At 37.4% G+C, this 20073-nt stretch overlaps 1 protein-coding gene across 7 annotated transcripts in view; it reads right to left on the bottom strand.

Moving 5' to 3' along the window:
* Window positions 1–13360, bottom strand: part of LHX9 (LIM homeobox 9) — a 52338-nt gene extending 38978 nt beyond the window's left edge. For 2 of the 7 annotated variants that reach the window (XM_063940127.1, XM_063940128.1), the window contains exons 1-2: window positions 13106–13359; window positions 7127–7390 (exon numbers count right to left, since the gene is read on the bottom strand). In XM_063940127.1, the coding sequence (XP_063796197.1) occupies window positions 7127–7303 (177 nt within the window). In that variant the 5' untranslated portion in view covers window positions 7304–7390; window positions 13106–13359. Of the gene's footprint in view, window positions 1–7126; window positions 7391–13105 lie in introns of all 7 variants that reach the window. The other 5 variants (XM_063940125.1, XM_063940126.1, XM_063940129.1 and 2 more) reach the window with 5 other exon arrangements.
* Window positions 13361–20073: the final 6713 nt, after the last annotated feature.

Here is a 20073-nt window from a genome sequence, read left to right as displayed (position 1 = left end):
ATAGCAGTTCCCTTATAACAGAAATAATATACACAAAATAAGGGTAAGAAACATACTATCAGCAAACACAAAGCATTAGATATCAGGCCTGATTCAGAGCTGGATCCGGGCTTGGCTTGTCTTTTGCCGGTTGCCAGTCTGCAATTGCCGCTACAAAGCCCATCCCTGGTGCACATCTGTATGAATGTGCATTAAAGAGATCTCTGACTCCCTCCCTTACAGTTTAGACTTGCACATACACAGTCCATTTGGCCAGCCAGACCCAAAGGCTAGCACTATTTCTTATCGAAGCCACTGTTCCAGCATGTGCTTCCTAATACTGTAAATAGTACTTAAAAATTAATTACAAATTACTGCGATATCATGGCATGCTAGTACTTGTAGAATTACACGAGGTAGCATGAACATTCCTGCTAATATCTCCAAGAGCACGCTGAAGATTGTGGAACCACAAATGCTAGTAATCCCTGCCAGCTCGCACAGGAATATGTCATTCTAGAAATAGTCCTAATGGCAAAAAACCTACTTCCATATGGAATCCATGGAAATCTTCTTGGAATCCAATAGAATTTTTTTTTCCAAAATGAACTGATAGAATGACGAGCACTTGTTCCTAGCAGAACCGAGTATGAATAAAATTAATTGACTTTGAAGGGTCATGGAATGAATAGTAAATCAGTGACCTTTTCCCATGAGGCAAACTTATCTGATTGGCTTTTAGTTCATAATACGGCTCTGTAAGGCCAGTACAACTGGTACAGCTTAGTGTAGCTTGGTGTTGGTTTCCAATTTTCTAGGGAGATCCTATGCTTATTGTTACCCCATTGTGTTAGTAACCATCCATGCTATACCAGTGGTGCTGGTTACTTATTTTGTAGGCTGTGCCATGCATTTTTTTATTAATTTGTTTTTCATATTCTTAAAAAAGCATCTTTATTCCGACTGCATCAATAGATGGCTGTATATTTACATATTAGACCACAAACTTTGCAGCCACAAGTTTACTCTTACAATGCAGCTTTGCCAAAATAATGGGCCGAATACGTCTTAATTTTGATGGGACAATTCACTTTTGAGGGGACTTCCCCACTGTCCCAAATATCAGGAATTTGTCCCGATTATCAGAACTTTGCTCCAATACACTGGTAAGTTATGTCCCACTCTTTGATGCTCTTTCAATGTTATGCCATGTTTTTAGGGGAGAGGAAAGAGGAATGGGGCAGTCAAACATTTTGAAAATGCGGCTATGCCCACAGTGATATAAACACCCCTTCCCCCCTCCAAATGGGATGCAATCATTTCATGAATTCTGGACATGCCATGTTTTATCAGTTTCTGAAGTTGGGAAGTATGGTATAACACAGAATAAGGATATTTACCATGCTAATAATACACACAGAATGAGCCTAATCACAATATGAACATTATGCTCTGCATGAGGATAATTACCATACTGACATTAAACACAGGATGAAGGTAGTTACCAAAGTAATGTACAGAAAGAAGGTGATCAGTCAGTGTTGGATTGGGCCCAATAGTTCCATTTAGCCTGTGCCACAATTTCCAACATTTACAAAATGCTTCTCAATACCTTGACTATCAACATCAGGGGACAGGGCCCCAATCATATAATCCATTGTGAATTGCAACATCACACCCCCTAGGAATCTAGGAGCCCGGACAGCTTCCAGAGATTTGTCGTCTGTGCATGATGCAATTTTGCTGTGTAACACTCTTATACTTGGGGAGAAATCTATGTGCACAGCAGGACTAAGGAACTAACGTAAAGAATAAAGCTTTACTCAGAAAACGAGGTTGTAACAACACTAACACAATACACAAAGTGAGGGTAGTCAGCATGCATACATAATCCACAGGGTGAAGAGAGTTACCATACCAATGTGACTATGATAAAGTGTACATTTATGAAAACTAGTGCAAAGGACAGAGGTGGTCTTGGTCATTGCAGGTAAAACCATGTGTTTTCTGTGCACCAGTTTTTATACCTGGCAGCCATAGTGCAAGTGTAGTCACCATACTTACCTTAATAACAGCATGAGGGTAGTTATCATAGTACCATAACACATAGGTACAATATACAGTATGCTATTATATTATGTACAGTATGTTTGCTGATGCAGAGAGGGACACAAACATGCCTCAAAGGCATAAAATATACTCACTAAAAGCCACAATGTTGTATATACAGTACAGTATACAAAGCTGCAACTATCTCTAGATACATGCTGGTCAGCACCAGTACTATATGTGCCCTGTATAATATATGCCAGACACTCACACCAATATCCAGAGGCGGATTGGCCATAGGGTTCACAGGGAAGATCCCCGGTGGGCCGACGCACCTGTGGGGCCTGTGTTGTTTGAGGACATGTGGTCCTTTTTATAGACATAATGAATAAGATACAAAATAATTTGCGTATATGAAAATTACTTTGCCACTTAGCCTGAGATTGCAGATGATCTAGTGTATGCTCTGTCTGCCTGCTTGGCTGACATATAAGATTGAGTGATTAGTGATTGGGATACAGTTGGTGTAATAAGCAAGAAAATATATCTTTCTAAAGAATTATATAGTTTCCCAAATTCTGAAGGTGTATCATATAATGTGCTCATAATATTTAATTTTATTTCTTTTTAACTTCCCCCTTGATGCTGGACATGCCCACTATCTGGAAAGTCCTGGGGGGAGGGTGCTGCCGCCATGGCTCATGGCTAGACCTTACACCTCTGGTGCTGCCCATGTGGGGCCACTAGTACAAATTTTTCCAGGGCCACTTTTTGTTCCCAATCCGCCCCTGCCAATATCTATAGCCATTTATTTTGTTTGTGATATGCACATTCACTATTAGGCTTCAGTAACTCTTATTACACCTTCTTATTATAGTGGATGCAACTTGTTTATGACAAACTAAATCAATTAGAAGGTGCTAACATCATTACGGTTTAGAGATAGATAGATAGATAGATAGATAGATAGATAGATAGATAGATAGATAGATAGATAGATAGATAGATAGATAGATAGATATGGTTTAGATATAATACTGAGTGACATTACACATATTACACACAGCATGGAATAATTACAATACTGAAATGGATGAAGGTATCTTACTGATATTATACAATGGATGGAGGCAGTAATTAAAGATATACATAAAAAGACAGGAAAATGAGCAACAACACTTTATTCGGGATGCTGTCAGAATGCCGGCTGTCGGGATCCCAGCAGTCAAAACCCCTTTATTTCACTCATATGTTCTGCACGCATATATATGCGCTTATGCAGAATGCCATGATTCAGGTACTTACGCCAGCCTTGGAGAGATGGGACGGAGGGGGTATGGGGCATTCTAATATAGGCCGAATACAAGTGAGGGCATTACTGACAACACAGGCAGACCAAAACATAGGCGCAGGTACTCCTGAGAACGTCATATTATTTGCGAGTGGTCAAGGCAGTGGAAATGGTGGATGATGATGGTCTCAAACAGTAGCAAACTGCTTGTGATTGGCTGTTTGCAGATGTGCTGCTGACACTGATTGCATGTTTTTTTTTTTTGTTGTTGTTGGATATATCTTGTGTTTCTGTGTCTGTGTTTAAGCAAATGTTTTATTTTTTCTATATATGAAATGGGACTGGTTTGGCAGCATGGATGGTGTACTGGTTAGCATTACTGCTTTACAGCACTGAGGTCATAGGTTCAGTTACCACCATGGCCTAACTGTGTGGAGTTTGTATATTCTCCCCATGCTTGCATGGGTTTCCTCTGGGTACTACCACAGTTCAAGATTATACTGGTAGGTTAATTGGCACCCAACAAAATTACCCCTAGCATATAAGCGTGTGCGTGTACATGGGCAGACCAAATGAGCCTAGTGGGTTGATATCTGCCGTCACATTCTATGTTTCTTTGTTTCTGATGTTACTGCAGCTTGCAAGTATTGATGTTTAATAGTGGAGGTGTATTTTGCAAACAAAACAAATGGTTATAAACAGGGGTGTAAATATATGTGATGAGAGTTTGGAGTAAACCGTGAGCAAATACTATTGATACTGACCTGCTTGTATCATGTAATATTTGAAGCTTTGCTTATACATGCCTTTTTTAGTAGACCAGCACAATTGGAGCAAACTTGGCATCAACCACAAAGTGTGGAGTTGATATAAAGTACTTTACAGTACAATGGTACAGTTACATTACACTTTGTACTTGTGGTTTTACTTAGTGGTCTCTATGGTACATGCTATTGGCATGCAGTCTTGGATGATTTTTTTTTTATTAACTAACTTTTTTATTTTTACTTAAACCTTCGCCTTATGTTATTCACTTCTGCATATTTGTATATATCATGTTTGTACCCTAATCTATCCCTGTTTAAATAAATAAGTAGGAAACAGCTTAAAACTAAAAATATCAATTATTGCACAGATATAAATAAAAAGGCATGTACTGTTACAGTAGTGATATCAGTAACAACTAGGTTCCAGACAACGCTGGGCAGGGACATGATAAAAACTCATCTGACACTGCATTAAAGGACAATATGAGAGGATAAATATCCAGATTTAGGGGTCACTTACTTTAGGAGTGAGTATTCCCTTAGCTCAGTATTCCCTTAGCTCAGTAAGTATTCCCTTATTTAAGCAGGTCTCTGTTCTCATCCAACAACTAATTAAGTTTTTCCCTAATTTTAACGTCTGTTGGTTGGAGCATATGCTAATGTGGAGGAATATTTACTCTATTGGAATAAATACCATGAAATGTAAGGTGACTCCTTTCCTAGATTAAATATAAACTACATGTATATTTTTAATAAATGTATCTGTATTTTTTTTTCAGCGCTAGTTTGGAAGTAAAATAAATTTTTAGGCGCCATATATTTTTCTTTATTAAAAAAAAACAGTAACAGTAAATAGCTTGATTGTATTAATAGCATAATTCTCATTTACCTTTTCAAAAAATAAAAGGCATCAGCACATAGATTTTGATATTATTAAATCATATCTCTTTTTGTTTGTTCATTTGTCCCTCTACTAAAACTGAGTGCTGTGAATGTTATTTGCTTAGAAATAGTTTTTTAGACAATCTGACTTTGCTTATATTTTTCTCCACAAGCTTCATTGTTCAAAAATACAAAAAATATAAATGATTTATTTTGATTTGATTCAGACACTTCTTTAAAACCGCAGAGATTCTCAACATTCAGGGATATTAACACATGAGTATCTGTCTGTATATCTCCCCTGAGAGCTTATTAAAGTAGGGAAAATATCCCTTATCCACTAATGAGGCTTGATCTCTGTCTAATCTCTTTTTCTTACTGACCCCAATTAACATTGTCTTGCTTTCTTCAGTTACTTTTATGTTATCTGTACATTTATAATGTAAATATTATGTTTATCACTTAGCTAATGCATGGATGTTGTTTTTGTTAATAAATAATAATAATAATAATAATAATAATAATAATAATAATATATTATTATTATTATTATTATTATTATTATTAAATGAAATATAATAATTTTAATAATAATACTGTTATTGAAATTCTGTCAAATATAAAATGCAATAGTGTTTACAAATAGCATTTCCTTGATTTGTTCCTCTAACATTTATATACTATTTGATTCTAGACTATATATAATAAAGTGTATGTATAGTAGTGCTATCTTAATTCCTTAGTTAGATTAAGTACTTGGTGCTGTCTCTGACAAATATATAATTTAGCAGAAGACACATTTCTAAATTATAGTTTTTGCTGTGTCTTTTTTCTTACAGCACAGTATCTGCAACAGGGAAAGAGAAAAGAAGACTCTTTTGTGGGCGCACTCTTGTATATCTTGAAGTCTCAGAAGAAACAATAGTTTTATATTAAAAAAATATAATTTTATTAACAATATCAATAAAATAAAATAGTAGTTGGATATACGAACAAGCATTTATGCTAGTACTATTTGTTCCTGTTTTTCTTTTCTTTTACTTGTTCTTATATCCAACTACTATTTTATTTTATTTTATTGATATTGTTAATAAAATTATATATTTTTTAATATAAAACTATTGTTTCTTCTGAGACTTCAAGATATACAAGAATGCGCCCACAAAAGAGTCTTCTTTTCTCTTTCCCTTTTGCATGTTTCATTACTGACTCAGGGTGCACCACCAAATCTAAGATAAATTAGAAAACAGTGGTTTTCTTCGCTTATTATTGCAATTTGGTTATTACATTATCCACTTTATACTTTATCATTCCCCTGTGCGGTATACCCCTGATACATGACAGTATCTGCAACACAATTAGCATCTGTTATAGCAGACATCTACTAATTTTATAATAGACAATAAACTTGCAAATTGTATTAATTCGTTATAATATAACAATGCATAACGGTGTTCTTGGTGTAATACAAAATACATGTGATAGTTATAAAAAAAAATTAAATAACGTTAGTCACATGTTAAATAATATACTTTTCTCCTTTTCTTTTCTTTTCTAAGCTAAATTACTGTATTTGCTCTCAAATTATTTCGTTTGGAAAGCATGGCATACTGTATATACATTAAACATGTACATATGAAATAGTAACATGGTTATTAAATATATATGTTGACATAATGTTTTCTTTTGCTGTAATTGATGTTTTCAACTCAAAATGTATAAGTACATTTTCAATGCAAAATTAATAATTGAATTAAAAAGTAAATTTCATTAGAGCCTTTAAAGCAGAAAATGTATGTTACAACACATATAATACGGTACATATAACTGCAGACATGATGTACAGTATGTTATATTATCAGTACATATAACTGCAGACATGATGCATGTTGGGAATACTAACGGTTCATTTATTTGTACCGATACAGCATAACTACGTTATAACTGATTAATACTGCAACACCAGCACTTATACCTGATATAACAATGCAGCTGACTTCTCAAATCGTAACATGGTATAGAAAATAGAGAGGGGGAGAGAGAGGACGAAAGAGATAGAGAGGGACAGATAGGGAGAAAAGGAGAGAGATGGAGAGAGAGAGAGAGAGAGAGAGAGAGAGAGAGAGAGAGAGAGAATCAGTACAGTATCCCGACTTACTGTTTCTCTGCCATTGACCTGGATACTTTTGGCTAAGCGGTTATCTGCTGACTTAGACCTTCTCTCCATCTCTTCCATGATCCCTTGGATGTGGCCCCCAGTTATCCCGTGGAAGAGCATGGCTGCTGGTCGGAAAGAATAGGCACTTTCTTCTGCTCGGCACCCCACAATTTCCATATACAGAGCCCCAGCGCTTCTTCCAGCATCCAAACCCAGGGTGAAGTCAGGTAATGAGTGGGCTCCCGGGTGTTAGTCTTGTTCCTCCTGGAGATCACACAACACAACACTATCAGCCATACAGCATGGTATGTGGTGGGATAAGCTGTAGGAGCAGGAGTCAGCACGGGGCAGCGAGGAAGCTCCCTCCTGTTACTGCTGCTCACAGAACTTGGTCAGCATATTAGTGAGGAGAGCCGACCAAATTGTGCAAGAACACAAACCAACCCATTGCTGATCATTGGGTAGGAGGGGCCCGAATTTTGTTAAGCAAAACAAAAGGATGCCATGCAGTAGTGGAGCCCACAATGATGGACAAGTGGGGGCTGGGGGTTACCATAGACCCCTTCTCATTTATAGTTATTTACTTCAACATAAAGAAAGATAATGACGTGCAAGGTGAGATCATCAGGTGCAGTTCTGGAAAACAAAACGTTGTGATGGGTCATTTCAACTAGCAATTGTTTATAAGACTAATGTACTGCAGATCTGGGAATTGTAGTATTTAACCTCCAATAGGACACAACGAATTTCACATGAAAATGTAACAAAAATATAACGATAAAGTTCTTCTCACGCATGCAAGTTGCAGCTTCCACAGAATTGTGCAGGTCCTGAAAGACCAACTTTTACTGTTTCCCCATTTAACATTCTGTCAGTATTGTCCCTGGTAGACATATAAATGTTTCATTTTTCTGTAGCTCTGAGTTCAAGAGAATGTTAGTTTATTGTTTGTAATAATAATAATAATAATCCAGAGAGAGAGAGATAGTGCACATGAGAGATTGATTGATTGATTGATTGATTGATTGATTGATTGATTGATTGATTGATTGATATATGATGGATAAAGGGGTCTATTTATAAGCCTTGGATGGAGATAAAGTACCAGCCAATCAGCTCCTAACTGCCGTGTTACGGGCTGTGTTTAATGACAGTTAGGATTGTCTGGTACTTTATCTCTGTCCACTTTACCTCCATCCAAGTCTAAGTAAATAGACCCAAAAGATAGGAAGGATATATTTAAGACATTGATTAATAATATATAGATAGATCTAGATAGATAGATAGATAGATAGATAGATAGATAGATAGATAGATCGTCGGACTGGGGCATGAAGGGCCCTCTGGGGAAATGCAGTGATAGGGGCCCATGCTTAGAGGCTTAGCTAATCAGTAATGCATGTTCTGGGCCCCTTGATATAGAGCAAATACTGCTAGTGCATGCATGATAATGTACTAGATTAATAACACTGTAAAAAGTACATCATTGTCCTGTGCAGTACAATATAGCGTATGTATAATGTGTAATTCAAGTGCAAAATCTGATCCCCAGAAGAGGGGGTGGGGCCCCAGGCAGTGGGGCCCACCGGTGGTTTCCCCTGTACCCCTGTGGGCCAGTCGACATGGATAGATAGATAGATAGATAGATAGATAGATAGATAGATAGATAGATAGATAGATAGATAGAATATATTGCCTTCTTATCTCATCCTCCTCCCTCTAATGTTTACGGCTTGTACATCTGTTGCTTATTTCCTAACACCTCTACCCTCTCTCAGCTTTCTTTCTGAATGTTGATCTCTATTTCACTTGTTCAAGATATCCAGAGCCAAGAAGAACAGGCAAGTGTCCCATCTATGGCTCCACACAAGCATCACCTGAGACCTGCCCTATTCTATGTACTTTTATCATCCTATCTTCCTGCTAGCAGAAGTTCAAGTTGGGAGGATAGATTTCAAAGTGCAAAAACACACATACACACACACATACTGTACACACACATATACATGCACACATACATACATACATACATACATACATACATACATACATACAGACAGAGATACATACATATATACATACATACATACATACATACATAGACACACACACACACACACACACACACACACACACACACACACACACTTAGAGAGGGAGAAACACACATATGCATACAGACACATGATGCACAGAGAGAGAGAGAGTATACACATGCACAGTGAGAAGAAAACACACACACACACACACACACACACACACACACACACCCCACTATAGTGGAAGTAAGACGATAATCTGTTGTGTCAGACCCGGGGTGCGTTGTAGGGAGCTGTGAGTGCATTGAGGAGAGCCAAGTGTACATCATGATCTAGCCAATATTATACTTGGACTGAGAGGACACAGGAATATAAAGAGATCATACACTAAGGGAACACACCAGGGAGTATTTGTGTCGATGTGATGAGCGACGATTGAATATGTCACAACGTACATTAAAGATTTATGCCTGTGTACCTGTAATAATAGGACGCATCTGACCCAATATGTTTTAAACTACACGATATTGTAGACATTGATATAACGAAATAATTAAATATTCAACATGAAAAAAATCAGTCAACCCAGAGAACCAAACAATTGCTGTCATTGTCTAACATAAACATTGCCCTACTGTCCATTGCTTATTACTGACTGTATGCTACATTATAGGTTAACGAGCTATGCATATAAATAACCATACATAGAATATATATTCTTCCTAGCAAGACATACATGAGCTTGATGAAAGGATTTGCTCTGAAACTTTCACTATTTATTTAATATCCATGAGATCGATGGAACCTCTTATAACTTCCAATCGTTATGCATTATATGCAACAACTAATACTTTCAGCGACACATTATTATTACTATAAATGCAGAAACATATTGGCAGATAGGATGAATGTGGTGTACTGAAACAGAATAATAATAAATCATCATAAGTTACTGAGAGGTTAATATTTAGCAACAGCTACAAAATGAAACCAGATATAATATAGGTAATAAAATAGAGACAAACATCCTAATAACAAAATGCTAAAATAGAAACACTAATCAAGTTTGATAGGTAGGTAGATAGATAGATAGATAGATAGATAGATTAGATAAATAGATAAAGAGACGTAGTTAGTGAAATGGGCACTATATACATAGATATGACTTATTTTGATTTCCTTACAAATGTATGTCATTTAATAAATCTCGTATCATAACAGTATGCTGATCTCTTGCCAGCATATTAAATGGAGCCAGGTCAATGCCCCCATGATAATCCCCTGTTCCTGAACATATGCGCCAATATATAATATATGCACTCTCCAAGGGGAGCAGACATATTTCATATTTTCCTATTTGATATATTTTTCCGTTGCTTGTTCCAAGTCCGATATTTATTTTTCAGTCTAACGGTGCAGAATGAGCATTAATCATGAAATTGTTCTATTTGCTAATTCATATATGTACTATATGTCTGATACCTACTGTACTATGAGAAGGAAGAACACCCTCTTCCCTATACAGTTACTATAACGGTAAATGACATCCAGTATTAAGATTCTGCAGGTGTACTGAACTGATCAGCATTTATTCTAGTAGTAGCACCACCAGAGTTACAGAAATAATTGTGCATCCGCAATAATGAGCCCCTTATTTTACTTGAAAGGTATTTTGCAACTGATAATGCACTTACCAATTGGTTTCTGTTTACGTGATATTTTAGTACATAAACCTATTCATTCTAGATTGAATAAGCAAATAAATCTGTTTTTGCAGGGAGAATACAGTATGTAATAAAGCGGTGATAGTCCAGAGTAAGTGGAGCCAGCATAATACGTACTTACTATAAAACAAACCCGGGACATGGCACATATCAAATTGTTCATTTCTTACAATATATATCCTTTGCTATCCGATCAGATCATGATTTTGTTAAACATACGAATTATATTACATTAGCTGGTCACCGTACACAGACATCCAAAATAAATTGACAGTATTTTATCAATAAAACTTCTAATATATATATATATATATATATATATATATATATTTATTTATTTATGTGTGTGTGTGTGTGTGTGTGTGTGTATATCTATATATGTATATGTGTGTATGTATATATATATATACACATACATACATTACATTTTGTTCGAAATGAAAACTCTATTTCTAGAATGCTCAGTTTGAGTGGGTCAAATATCAATATTATAGTTGTGTTTGTAAATGTATGACAAGAGTAATAATTATAATAATTATTTGAACATAAAAGAATATTGTCAGTCTTTTTTAGCACCCTTCATTTGACTGATTCTGTCTCTGCTGCTGTCCAAATGGTATCACTTTGGCCATAAATACCTTGTTAGCTGTGGCCAGAGGCGAGAGACTAAAGCTTATTGTACCGTGAAGGGTTGTGTATTAAGGGATATGTATAGTGTAATGGGATTGAAGACAGGGCTGACCAGTGATATTCTGTAACTCCAGCTGGACAAGATGAGCTTGGGGGTGAGGTGAGTTGGTAGACAGGAGGGTGATCCCAGGGTGCTCCTTGGCAGAGATGAGATGGGTCCCAAGAAGCCCATTAGTGAGAAGCAGAGCGCACAGCAGCCCCCCAACAAGCGTGTAGGAGAGGAGATAATGAGGCGGCTCTAGGTACACTGGCACAGAAGCTGCTCGCTCTGAGACTCTGAGACCTCGGCAAATACAGCAGATGTGCTATAAATACGACATATATATTACACACACAATAAATGAATACATATCTATATATATAGCTATATATATATATCTGTAATAGATATGCATGCGTGTTTGTGTGTATATGTATATGGATGTGTGTGTCTATATACATTATATATATATACACACACACACACACGCGCGCGCGCGCGCGCGTGTGTGTGTGTGTGTGTGTGTGTGTGTGTGTGTGTGTGCGTGTGTGTGCGTTTGTACACGTACTTTGGTCAGAGTTTAATAACTGCTACTGTACTGAAAATTGGAATTCATATCCTTGGATTTCTCAGACGCAGGTAACTATTTTGCACTATTGTCAGAGGTGTAAGCGCTCAATGGATAGGTTTGTGCATGTGTCCGCATGTGTGTAGACCATCGCTGGGCAGTAGGATATTGGTGTGAAGGCAGTGGCATCATACAATGAAAGACTTTGGTGTGCAGACTGCATAGGATTATTCCGTCTCAGAAGAGTCAGAACATATGGGCACAGAAACACCGCACTAACACAAGTGATCCATTTTCATTTCACAGAAGTGATACAAACAGGAGGGTGGTGCAAACATACAAAACTGTCACCTACACAGATGCAGGAAAACATGATGCAAACACATTATATCCCAGTATTATCTCGCAACTTTATAATGCGGGTCTCTGAAAAATTGCAGAATGAAGATATTTTCCTAGGTATAAAAAAAAATTTTTGTTTGCAGACTACATGTATATATATATATATATATATATATATATATATATATATATATATAAACAATCATTTCCGTCAAAAAAAAGAAGAAGCCTAAAACAGACTATTTTGAATAAAACAACAGATTACTAGCAGAAAAGGGCCGGCTGAGACCTATATAAACGAAATGTTGCTGTTAATAAGAGATTAGGGAATTGTTAATGTTTTTCTTTTCTGTAGTGCACGTGTCCCAGGTATTTATAGAAACCTCTGTTATTATAAAATGCGTATTAATGAAGTGTAAGAGAAATGTTCTGCATATTATTCGTTTTAGAAAATAAAGCGCAATTTGCTTAAACCAAATGATGTACAATGCAGTCTGCCTTTATCTTGTCCTTTACAAGGCATACAATACTGTATGTGCATAGCGGTGATGTCTGTCAGTGTTACTGTTATGACAGTAAAAAAAAAAAGCATATTGACCCCAAACATTGTCATGGGAGCTGTGGTGCATACTGTACCTGCTATAGTACTGAGTGAGGCCCCCCAGCCCGGATAGCAGAGTGTGCAGCGTGGTGTGTGCAGGAATAGGGTGCGGTGGTAGTGATAAGCTCCCTTACCCTGATGCTGCTGCTGCTGCTCTCCTGCTGCTCAGGGTCCAGCTGATGCTACCAGTGTCAGTGGGATAAGCTGCTCTCAGAACTGGGGATATGTTGGGTTCTGGCAGGAGCTGTGGGCTGGTCCTTCTCACTACAGACAGTCCCTTAGCTAATTAAAACAAACACGATGTCTTGCTTGGGAGACTCTCTCTCTCTCTCTCTCTCTCTCTCTCTCTCTCTCTCTCTCTCTCTCTCTCTCTCTCCCCCCCGATTTTGAAGGTGATCAATATTCCTAGTCTAATTTCCCCTCAAAGGTGTATTTTCTCCTTGTGCACTAATAATTCCACTCTCTATTCTCTGTCACCTGCGAAGCTGTCAGAACTCTTCTAAATGGCTGTTAATTACCCTACATAATACAGGTTGCCTAGTAATCGATAAAGGCTAATGCAGATACATCATATACTGTAATAACCACTCGTCATTCAACCAACAAGGATATTTGACATTTGTTTTGCTGATTAAAAGAACAAGTGGATGCGACCAAACAGCGCTTGTTTTCCCAGCATTATAACTGGACGAATAAATAAAATATGTATTTGCTATGTACTAAAGTATTGTACATGCAAACAGAGGCACATGTAGTGCACCATCTGGGAGCTGGCACGCACAGTCCAGTGGTGCCAGGATGGGTGGGATGCAGACATGAGTTTGGTTACACACTGGGAACAGGGAGTTCTTGCCAATGCCTGGGTAACGGCTGACTATATTATCTGAGAAAAATTAATAAGTAAATAAACTAAAAAAAAAAAGTAACGATTTTATTTAATTTAAGACTGAAGATGGGTGACTATGTTAGGTGATGGGAGATGTATAGATGCCGCATCACAGCATGTCACCACTACAGCGCGTTATCGGTATAACGCTATCTGAAGCAGAGGTGTCTATTATTAGTACAGCGATAGCTACTGTACTATCACTACGACTGACTGGTAAAGATCCGCCTTTCTGGGTACACAGGGCGCAAACAAAGCACAAACGTGCAATGCATCCTGCTCAGGTGAGTGTCGCCATCTCTATGGAAAGACAACAGGTATTTGCTGTCAACTCACAATTACACAACGTCGGATTTATCATTTAGTGAAGAAGCGTTTTCATTGAATCTCTGAAGAGCTATAACTAAACAAGGGTTTGTGTTCTGTATGAGTAAGTATAGAGTAGTGATTATAATGTCACCAAATATGAAGTGTCATTTGATCTGTCTCTCTCTGGTTTACTGAATTGGAATTATGTGCGTTCACCGTATTTATATAGGAGTTCTTCAAAGAAGTCAGGTGTCACTGGCTGAGAGATCGTCCTTTAATTAATCCGAATATACTGTAGCTATGTAGACTGCTCTTAATATAACACTTTCAGTTAATTGTAATATATTTACGTACAGCTTTTCGAGGATAGTGCAATGGGGCAGTGCGCCATACAGAATATACAGTAACTGCATAAAGTAACTGTGTGTGTGTGTGTGTGTGTGTGTGTGTGTGTGTGTGTGTGTGTGTGTGTGTGTGTGTGTGTGTGTGTGTGTGTGTGTGTGTGTGAATAAACATTTGTACATACTATGAGGGTTATTCAGAGTTGTTAGCAAACCCAAAAAGTTAGAAATTGGGCAAAACCATGTGCACTGCAGGTGTGGCAGATATAACATGTGCAGAGATAGTTAGATTTGGGTGGGTTATATTGTTTCTGTGCAGGGTAAATACTGGCTGCTTTATTTTTACACTGCAAATTAGATTTAAGTTTAAACACACCCCACCCAAATCTAACTCTCTGCACGTTATATCTGCCCCACCTGCAGTGCCCCAAGTGTGTGTGTGTGTGTGTGTGTGTGTGTGTGTGTGTGTGTGTGTGTGTGTGTGTGTGTGTGTGTGTGGATAGATAGATAGATAGATAGAAACAAACAAACAAACAAACAAACAAACGTAAGAGTGAGAACAGTGGAGCATTACACTTTGTAAACTATCCCAAGCACCACACATGGACCTATTTAGGCTTGTGTTATGTATTATGCATATTTTTGTATAGACGGTGATTGAACTTGTGACACACAGCACCCTATGAATTTTGCCCCTTGCAGTGAACTGTAATAATTTCATGCAAGGCAGAAGATGCTCATATGCTGATGGGAAAATGTATGACACCAAGTGCACAGGGATAAGTTGATAAGCCATAGCAACCAATTCAGTCCTGTCAGTTTTATAGTGCAGTTTAGAAAATGATAGGAAACACGTGACTGCTTGCTACAGGTTACCGAACTTACTCCTGTGCATCACTTTTCAGAAATGCTTTCATCTTTGTTACTCATGCCTTGTACATCCATAGAATATCCCACACAAATACCATTTTCTGTGACACATAGCGAGTGTTCTAGTACAAGTAGAGTATCAATCAGTACTGTGAATGGTGGACCATGGCTAAGGATTAAACTGAGAATCAGTTATTAATTTAGATGTGAACAGCTCATTATATTTTAATTAATTGTAATATAAATGTCTTCCCCTTTGAATATCCTGCTCCATCTATATGTTTTAATTTCTCAATGTATTGAATCAAGTTGACGATTATTACACATAACAGGAGAGGTGTGGCTTTACAGCAGTCACTGCCCTTTCCTCGTGCCTTACAGTTGCTGTGTGTGTATATTTCCTGTCTGAAGCTTGCAGCAGACCAATTATATTCTGCTTATATAGTTCTATGTCTTGGAAATGCAGGAAGAAATATATGACTATAAACAAAAGTTAAACTGGAGTAAACATGGAATAATTCAGGAATTAGAAAAATATGGAGTTTCAGTATTTATGTCTCCATCATTCTGATTCCCTCAAATGTTAATGGTCACTGTAGTAGCTGTAGGATTTCTCTGGCTACCTGTGATCATTTAACAAAACAAATGGGTTACGTCCTATCTATTAACATGTATCAGCATTACAAATAGCAATTTGTATTGAGATCTAATTAGAAATCAGGAAAGAAAAAACTGCAGAAAAAAACATTATCAGAAAATGTATCTAAGGAGTAATCACTGCACCAGATACATAAAATATTGATAATGATTACCAATGGTGTCAAATAATAAAAGGTATGTAGATATTTAACTAGTTAGAGAAGTTACTTATCTTTCCATCATCAGACACAAGGGTCCAGTAACTCACCAAACTATCTGCTAGCAGTGGGGCAGATGTATTAAGCCTGGAGAAGTGATAAATCAGTGATAAGTGGATGCTGATAACGCACCAGCCAATCAGCTCCTGTCATTTTTCAAACCCATAATGATTGGCTGGTGCATTATAACCTTCCACCTATCACTGCTTTATCACTTCTCTAGGCTTCATATATCTGCCCAAGTATTCTCTCCTACTACCTATCTCACATTAGGGTCTATTCAGGACGTTATTCTTCTTGATAAAAATGCGGAAACAAATGTTTTCACTTTTTTATCAGATCCCCTCTATTCAGCATAGGGCTAACGTTTCAGAATAATGTTATATAAAGAAAATCCAGAATTTTGACCAAAAATGCAGGGACAGAGTGAATTTTTCCCATTAGTTCCCATTAGTTAGATATTATGACAAGCGACAATTAGGCTATCAATTGCCACTTGTTACACCGCAGACTTAATAATGCCAATAGAAGACTATTTGCATTGTTAAGTAAAAGCATGATTGAGCATGCGCAGAACGAAAAACAAAGCCTTCTATAACTTTGCAGGATCGGCTGTTACCGCAACTGCTGTTCCTGCGAAATGTATACAGTATATACCATATATATAAGCTAGGCGGTTCTTAATAATTTGTTTTATAAAAAAAAAGATTTAATTAATTAATAAAATAAGTTTTAAAAAGATAATCAAAAGAATTTGAGAATTAAAATGTCAGATTCACATCAGGTATCTAGATTACTCCTACTATTATTCACCAGTTGGACTAGGACCTTCTCCGGAATACTCCTATGTCCTATCAGTTGGCTGATTTGGCCAGGATGACACAATCCACAATGTATAAACACACACACACACACACACACACACACACACACACACACACACGGTTGTTTGCCATAGTCTCTAATTGTGCTCTAGGGGCGTCCTTGTGTTAGTGATGAATGCTGATAGCAAAAAGAGTTCCACTGGAGAGTTTGTAAATGTCCATATGGGTGTGGTTCATAGGATCGACCACACTTAGGTCAACAGTGTCAAGGTCAACCACTATTGGTCGACAGTAACTAAGTCGACACCCAAAATAGGTTGACACAAGCGTTAGGTCAACATGAGCAAGGTCGACATGACAAAAGGTCGACATGAGTTTTAAAAAAAAATATTTAGTGTCGTTTTCTTCTTAAAATAACCGTAAACCCAATTAGTGCACCGTGTCACGTTGGCGCGCTCACAAATGCCAGGGCCAAATCGAGGCCCCTGTCCATCGCTGTATAACGCCAACTCAGAATGGCGTTATATAAAGAAAATCCATAAATCTGATGAAAAATGCAGGGACAGAGGAAAATTTCCCAACAGTCCCTGCAGGATCTTGAAATTAGCAGCAAGTATATACTTGCTCCAGCCTCCCAAAAGCATCTACATTTGTTAAAATGTGTACATAGGCTTTATATTAGTCTGTTTACATTTATATTTATGTGGTTTATATATACATTTATATATAAAGCACATCAATATAAATGAATCTAGACTAATAAAAAACCTATATATGCATTTTAATACATTTAAACACTTTTGGGAGACTGGAGCTGGGTATACACTTTTTGCACCTCACGCTACAGACTTAACAATGCAAATAGGAGACTATTCGCATCACTAAGTAAGAGCACGACTGAGCAGGCGCAAAACCAGATAGAAGGTTATGTTTTTGGATTTCCAAAAACAAAGCCTTCTAGAACTTCGCAGGAACAGCGTGTTATTGCAACCGTTGTTCCTTCAAAGTTTAATGCTAAGTAGCTGGTGCAAAAAAAAGTAAAAAATGTTACATGTCGATATTGTCCGAAAAATTCAGGACAGTTTGGGGATTTTTACTGAATAGAGCCCAACTGTGTGTCATAGGATACATATTATTATTGTTGCTCATTTGTAACACTCTTCACAATAGGGAGAACAGAGCATACATGAAACAGGGACATACAAGGTACAGTAATGCAAACAATTTTCACCACTTTAAAAGGCTTTATTGGGGACTCAACACTATTAATTGAACATTAACTGAACATTAATTAGTTTCAGGGTCCTGAAGAGTCAAAATTTTGTTGTATATAAACAGTTATACAAAAACTTTATTTTTGAAATATCTTTTGTGGTATCAGTTAGAATAGCTCATATCACATGGTGGGCTGTGTGCTCCCTGCAATTGTCAACTTTAATTCAACAACAAAATATAACCCTCACAGCTGGAGTAACTATTCTTGTAATAAACAACAGATGGAATAACTTGCGCCCCCTTAGCTTCAGCTTAGTGCCATTCACAAGGGCACCAACTCTTGCTCAGCATAGACACAAAAAATTGAAGAACAGTCCTCAAGCGCTGCTAAGATCTGAAAAAAAAAACCCTTCAACTCACCGTTACTCAGTGAGATGCGTTCACATAAAGGTTTCTTTGTATTGACTGGTGTTCTTTATTCACCGATATTGATATATGAATACTCATATAGAATAACACTCACCTAGGCCATAGGCCCTATATGCAACCAACTCACTGAGTAACGGTGAGTTGAAGGGTTTCTTTTTTCAGTGAAGACAGTGTGGTGTGGACCTTTGGATAATTTGTTTTCTTTCACCTGTATTACTAACACGTAGGGGATCATGATCAGGATACCTCTAGAGATCTTAGCAGCGCTTGAGGACTGTTCTTCAATTTTTTGAGTAACTATTCTTGCTAAGGGGGAGAATTCTTAGCATCCCTTATTCTAACATACTTTGTCTTTATTCTATGAGATACTTTTGGGGTCAATTCAATTAGATACGAGTGTGTAGTTTATTACATGAAACTCGCATGCATTGCACAAATGCATGCAACAGAGAAATGCAAGATTCCATTTGAAATGGCAACTTGTGGTACTTGCTATGAGGTTGCATGACTTTTCTACAAAATGTGCCCTGGGAAAAGTAAAAAAAATAAAAAAGTGGGGAAACCCTCTTTGATCCCAAAAATGTGACAACTGAGATAGCAGGACCATCTAGAAGACAGTAAGTGGCCATAAGGAAATAACTGGAGGTTTTAAAAGATGTCAAATGGCAGATTTCTTATTTTTTATTATTGGATGAAAAATTATAGGAAGCAGTGGCGGAGCACACACCATACTTTGCAATGGGTGTGTGTGTGTGTGTGGGGTGGTTAGCACATATAAACATACATGCAATGTAGTATGTATTATATGTTCTGACCACCTATCAACGGGGATCAGCAGTACTGTGAATCACAGCCATTGAAGCAAACGGGATGCAGTGTCTGGCTTCACTTCTCCTTCTAAACCCACCCCCAGACTACTGTAAAGTAAGCCAATGGCAGTCTGGGGGAAGGCTTAGAAGGAAAAGTGAAGCTGAATTCTAGGTGCAGCCGCCAGTGTGAAAAATACAATGCTGCTGATCCCCAGGGTAATACAGACAGCACATATATTATATTGCATACAAAATTATATGTATGTTTATATGTGCCAACCAGAACCCCCCCCCCCCCCCCTTCCATGCTGTGTGGTGTACACTGCAGCACTCAGCCAGCAGTTACCATTGATAGCAAGCAAAGACTTTTCATCAAAATAAAGTCTTACCTGCAATTTGGAGTACAGAAAAACGTATGTACAGTAATTTTTCAGGATTTTTGTACAAGTTTGTAAAATGCTGG

The sequence above is a fragment of the Pseudophryne corroboree genome, chromosome 9 (assembly GCF_028390025.1).
Source record: "Pseudophryne corroboree isolate aPseCor3 chromosome 9, aPseCor3.hap2, whole genome shotgun sequence".
Classification (NCBI taxonomy): Eukaryota; Metazoa; Chordata; class Amphibia; order Anura; family Myobatrachidae; genus Pseudophryne; species Pseudophryne corroboree.
The sequence above is the reverse complement of the archived record's forward strand: the minus strand, read 5'-3'. Positions and strand labels throughout refer to the sequence as shown.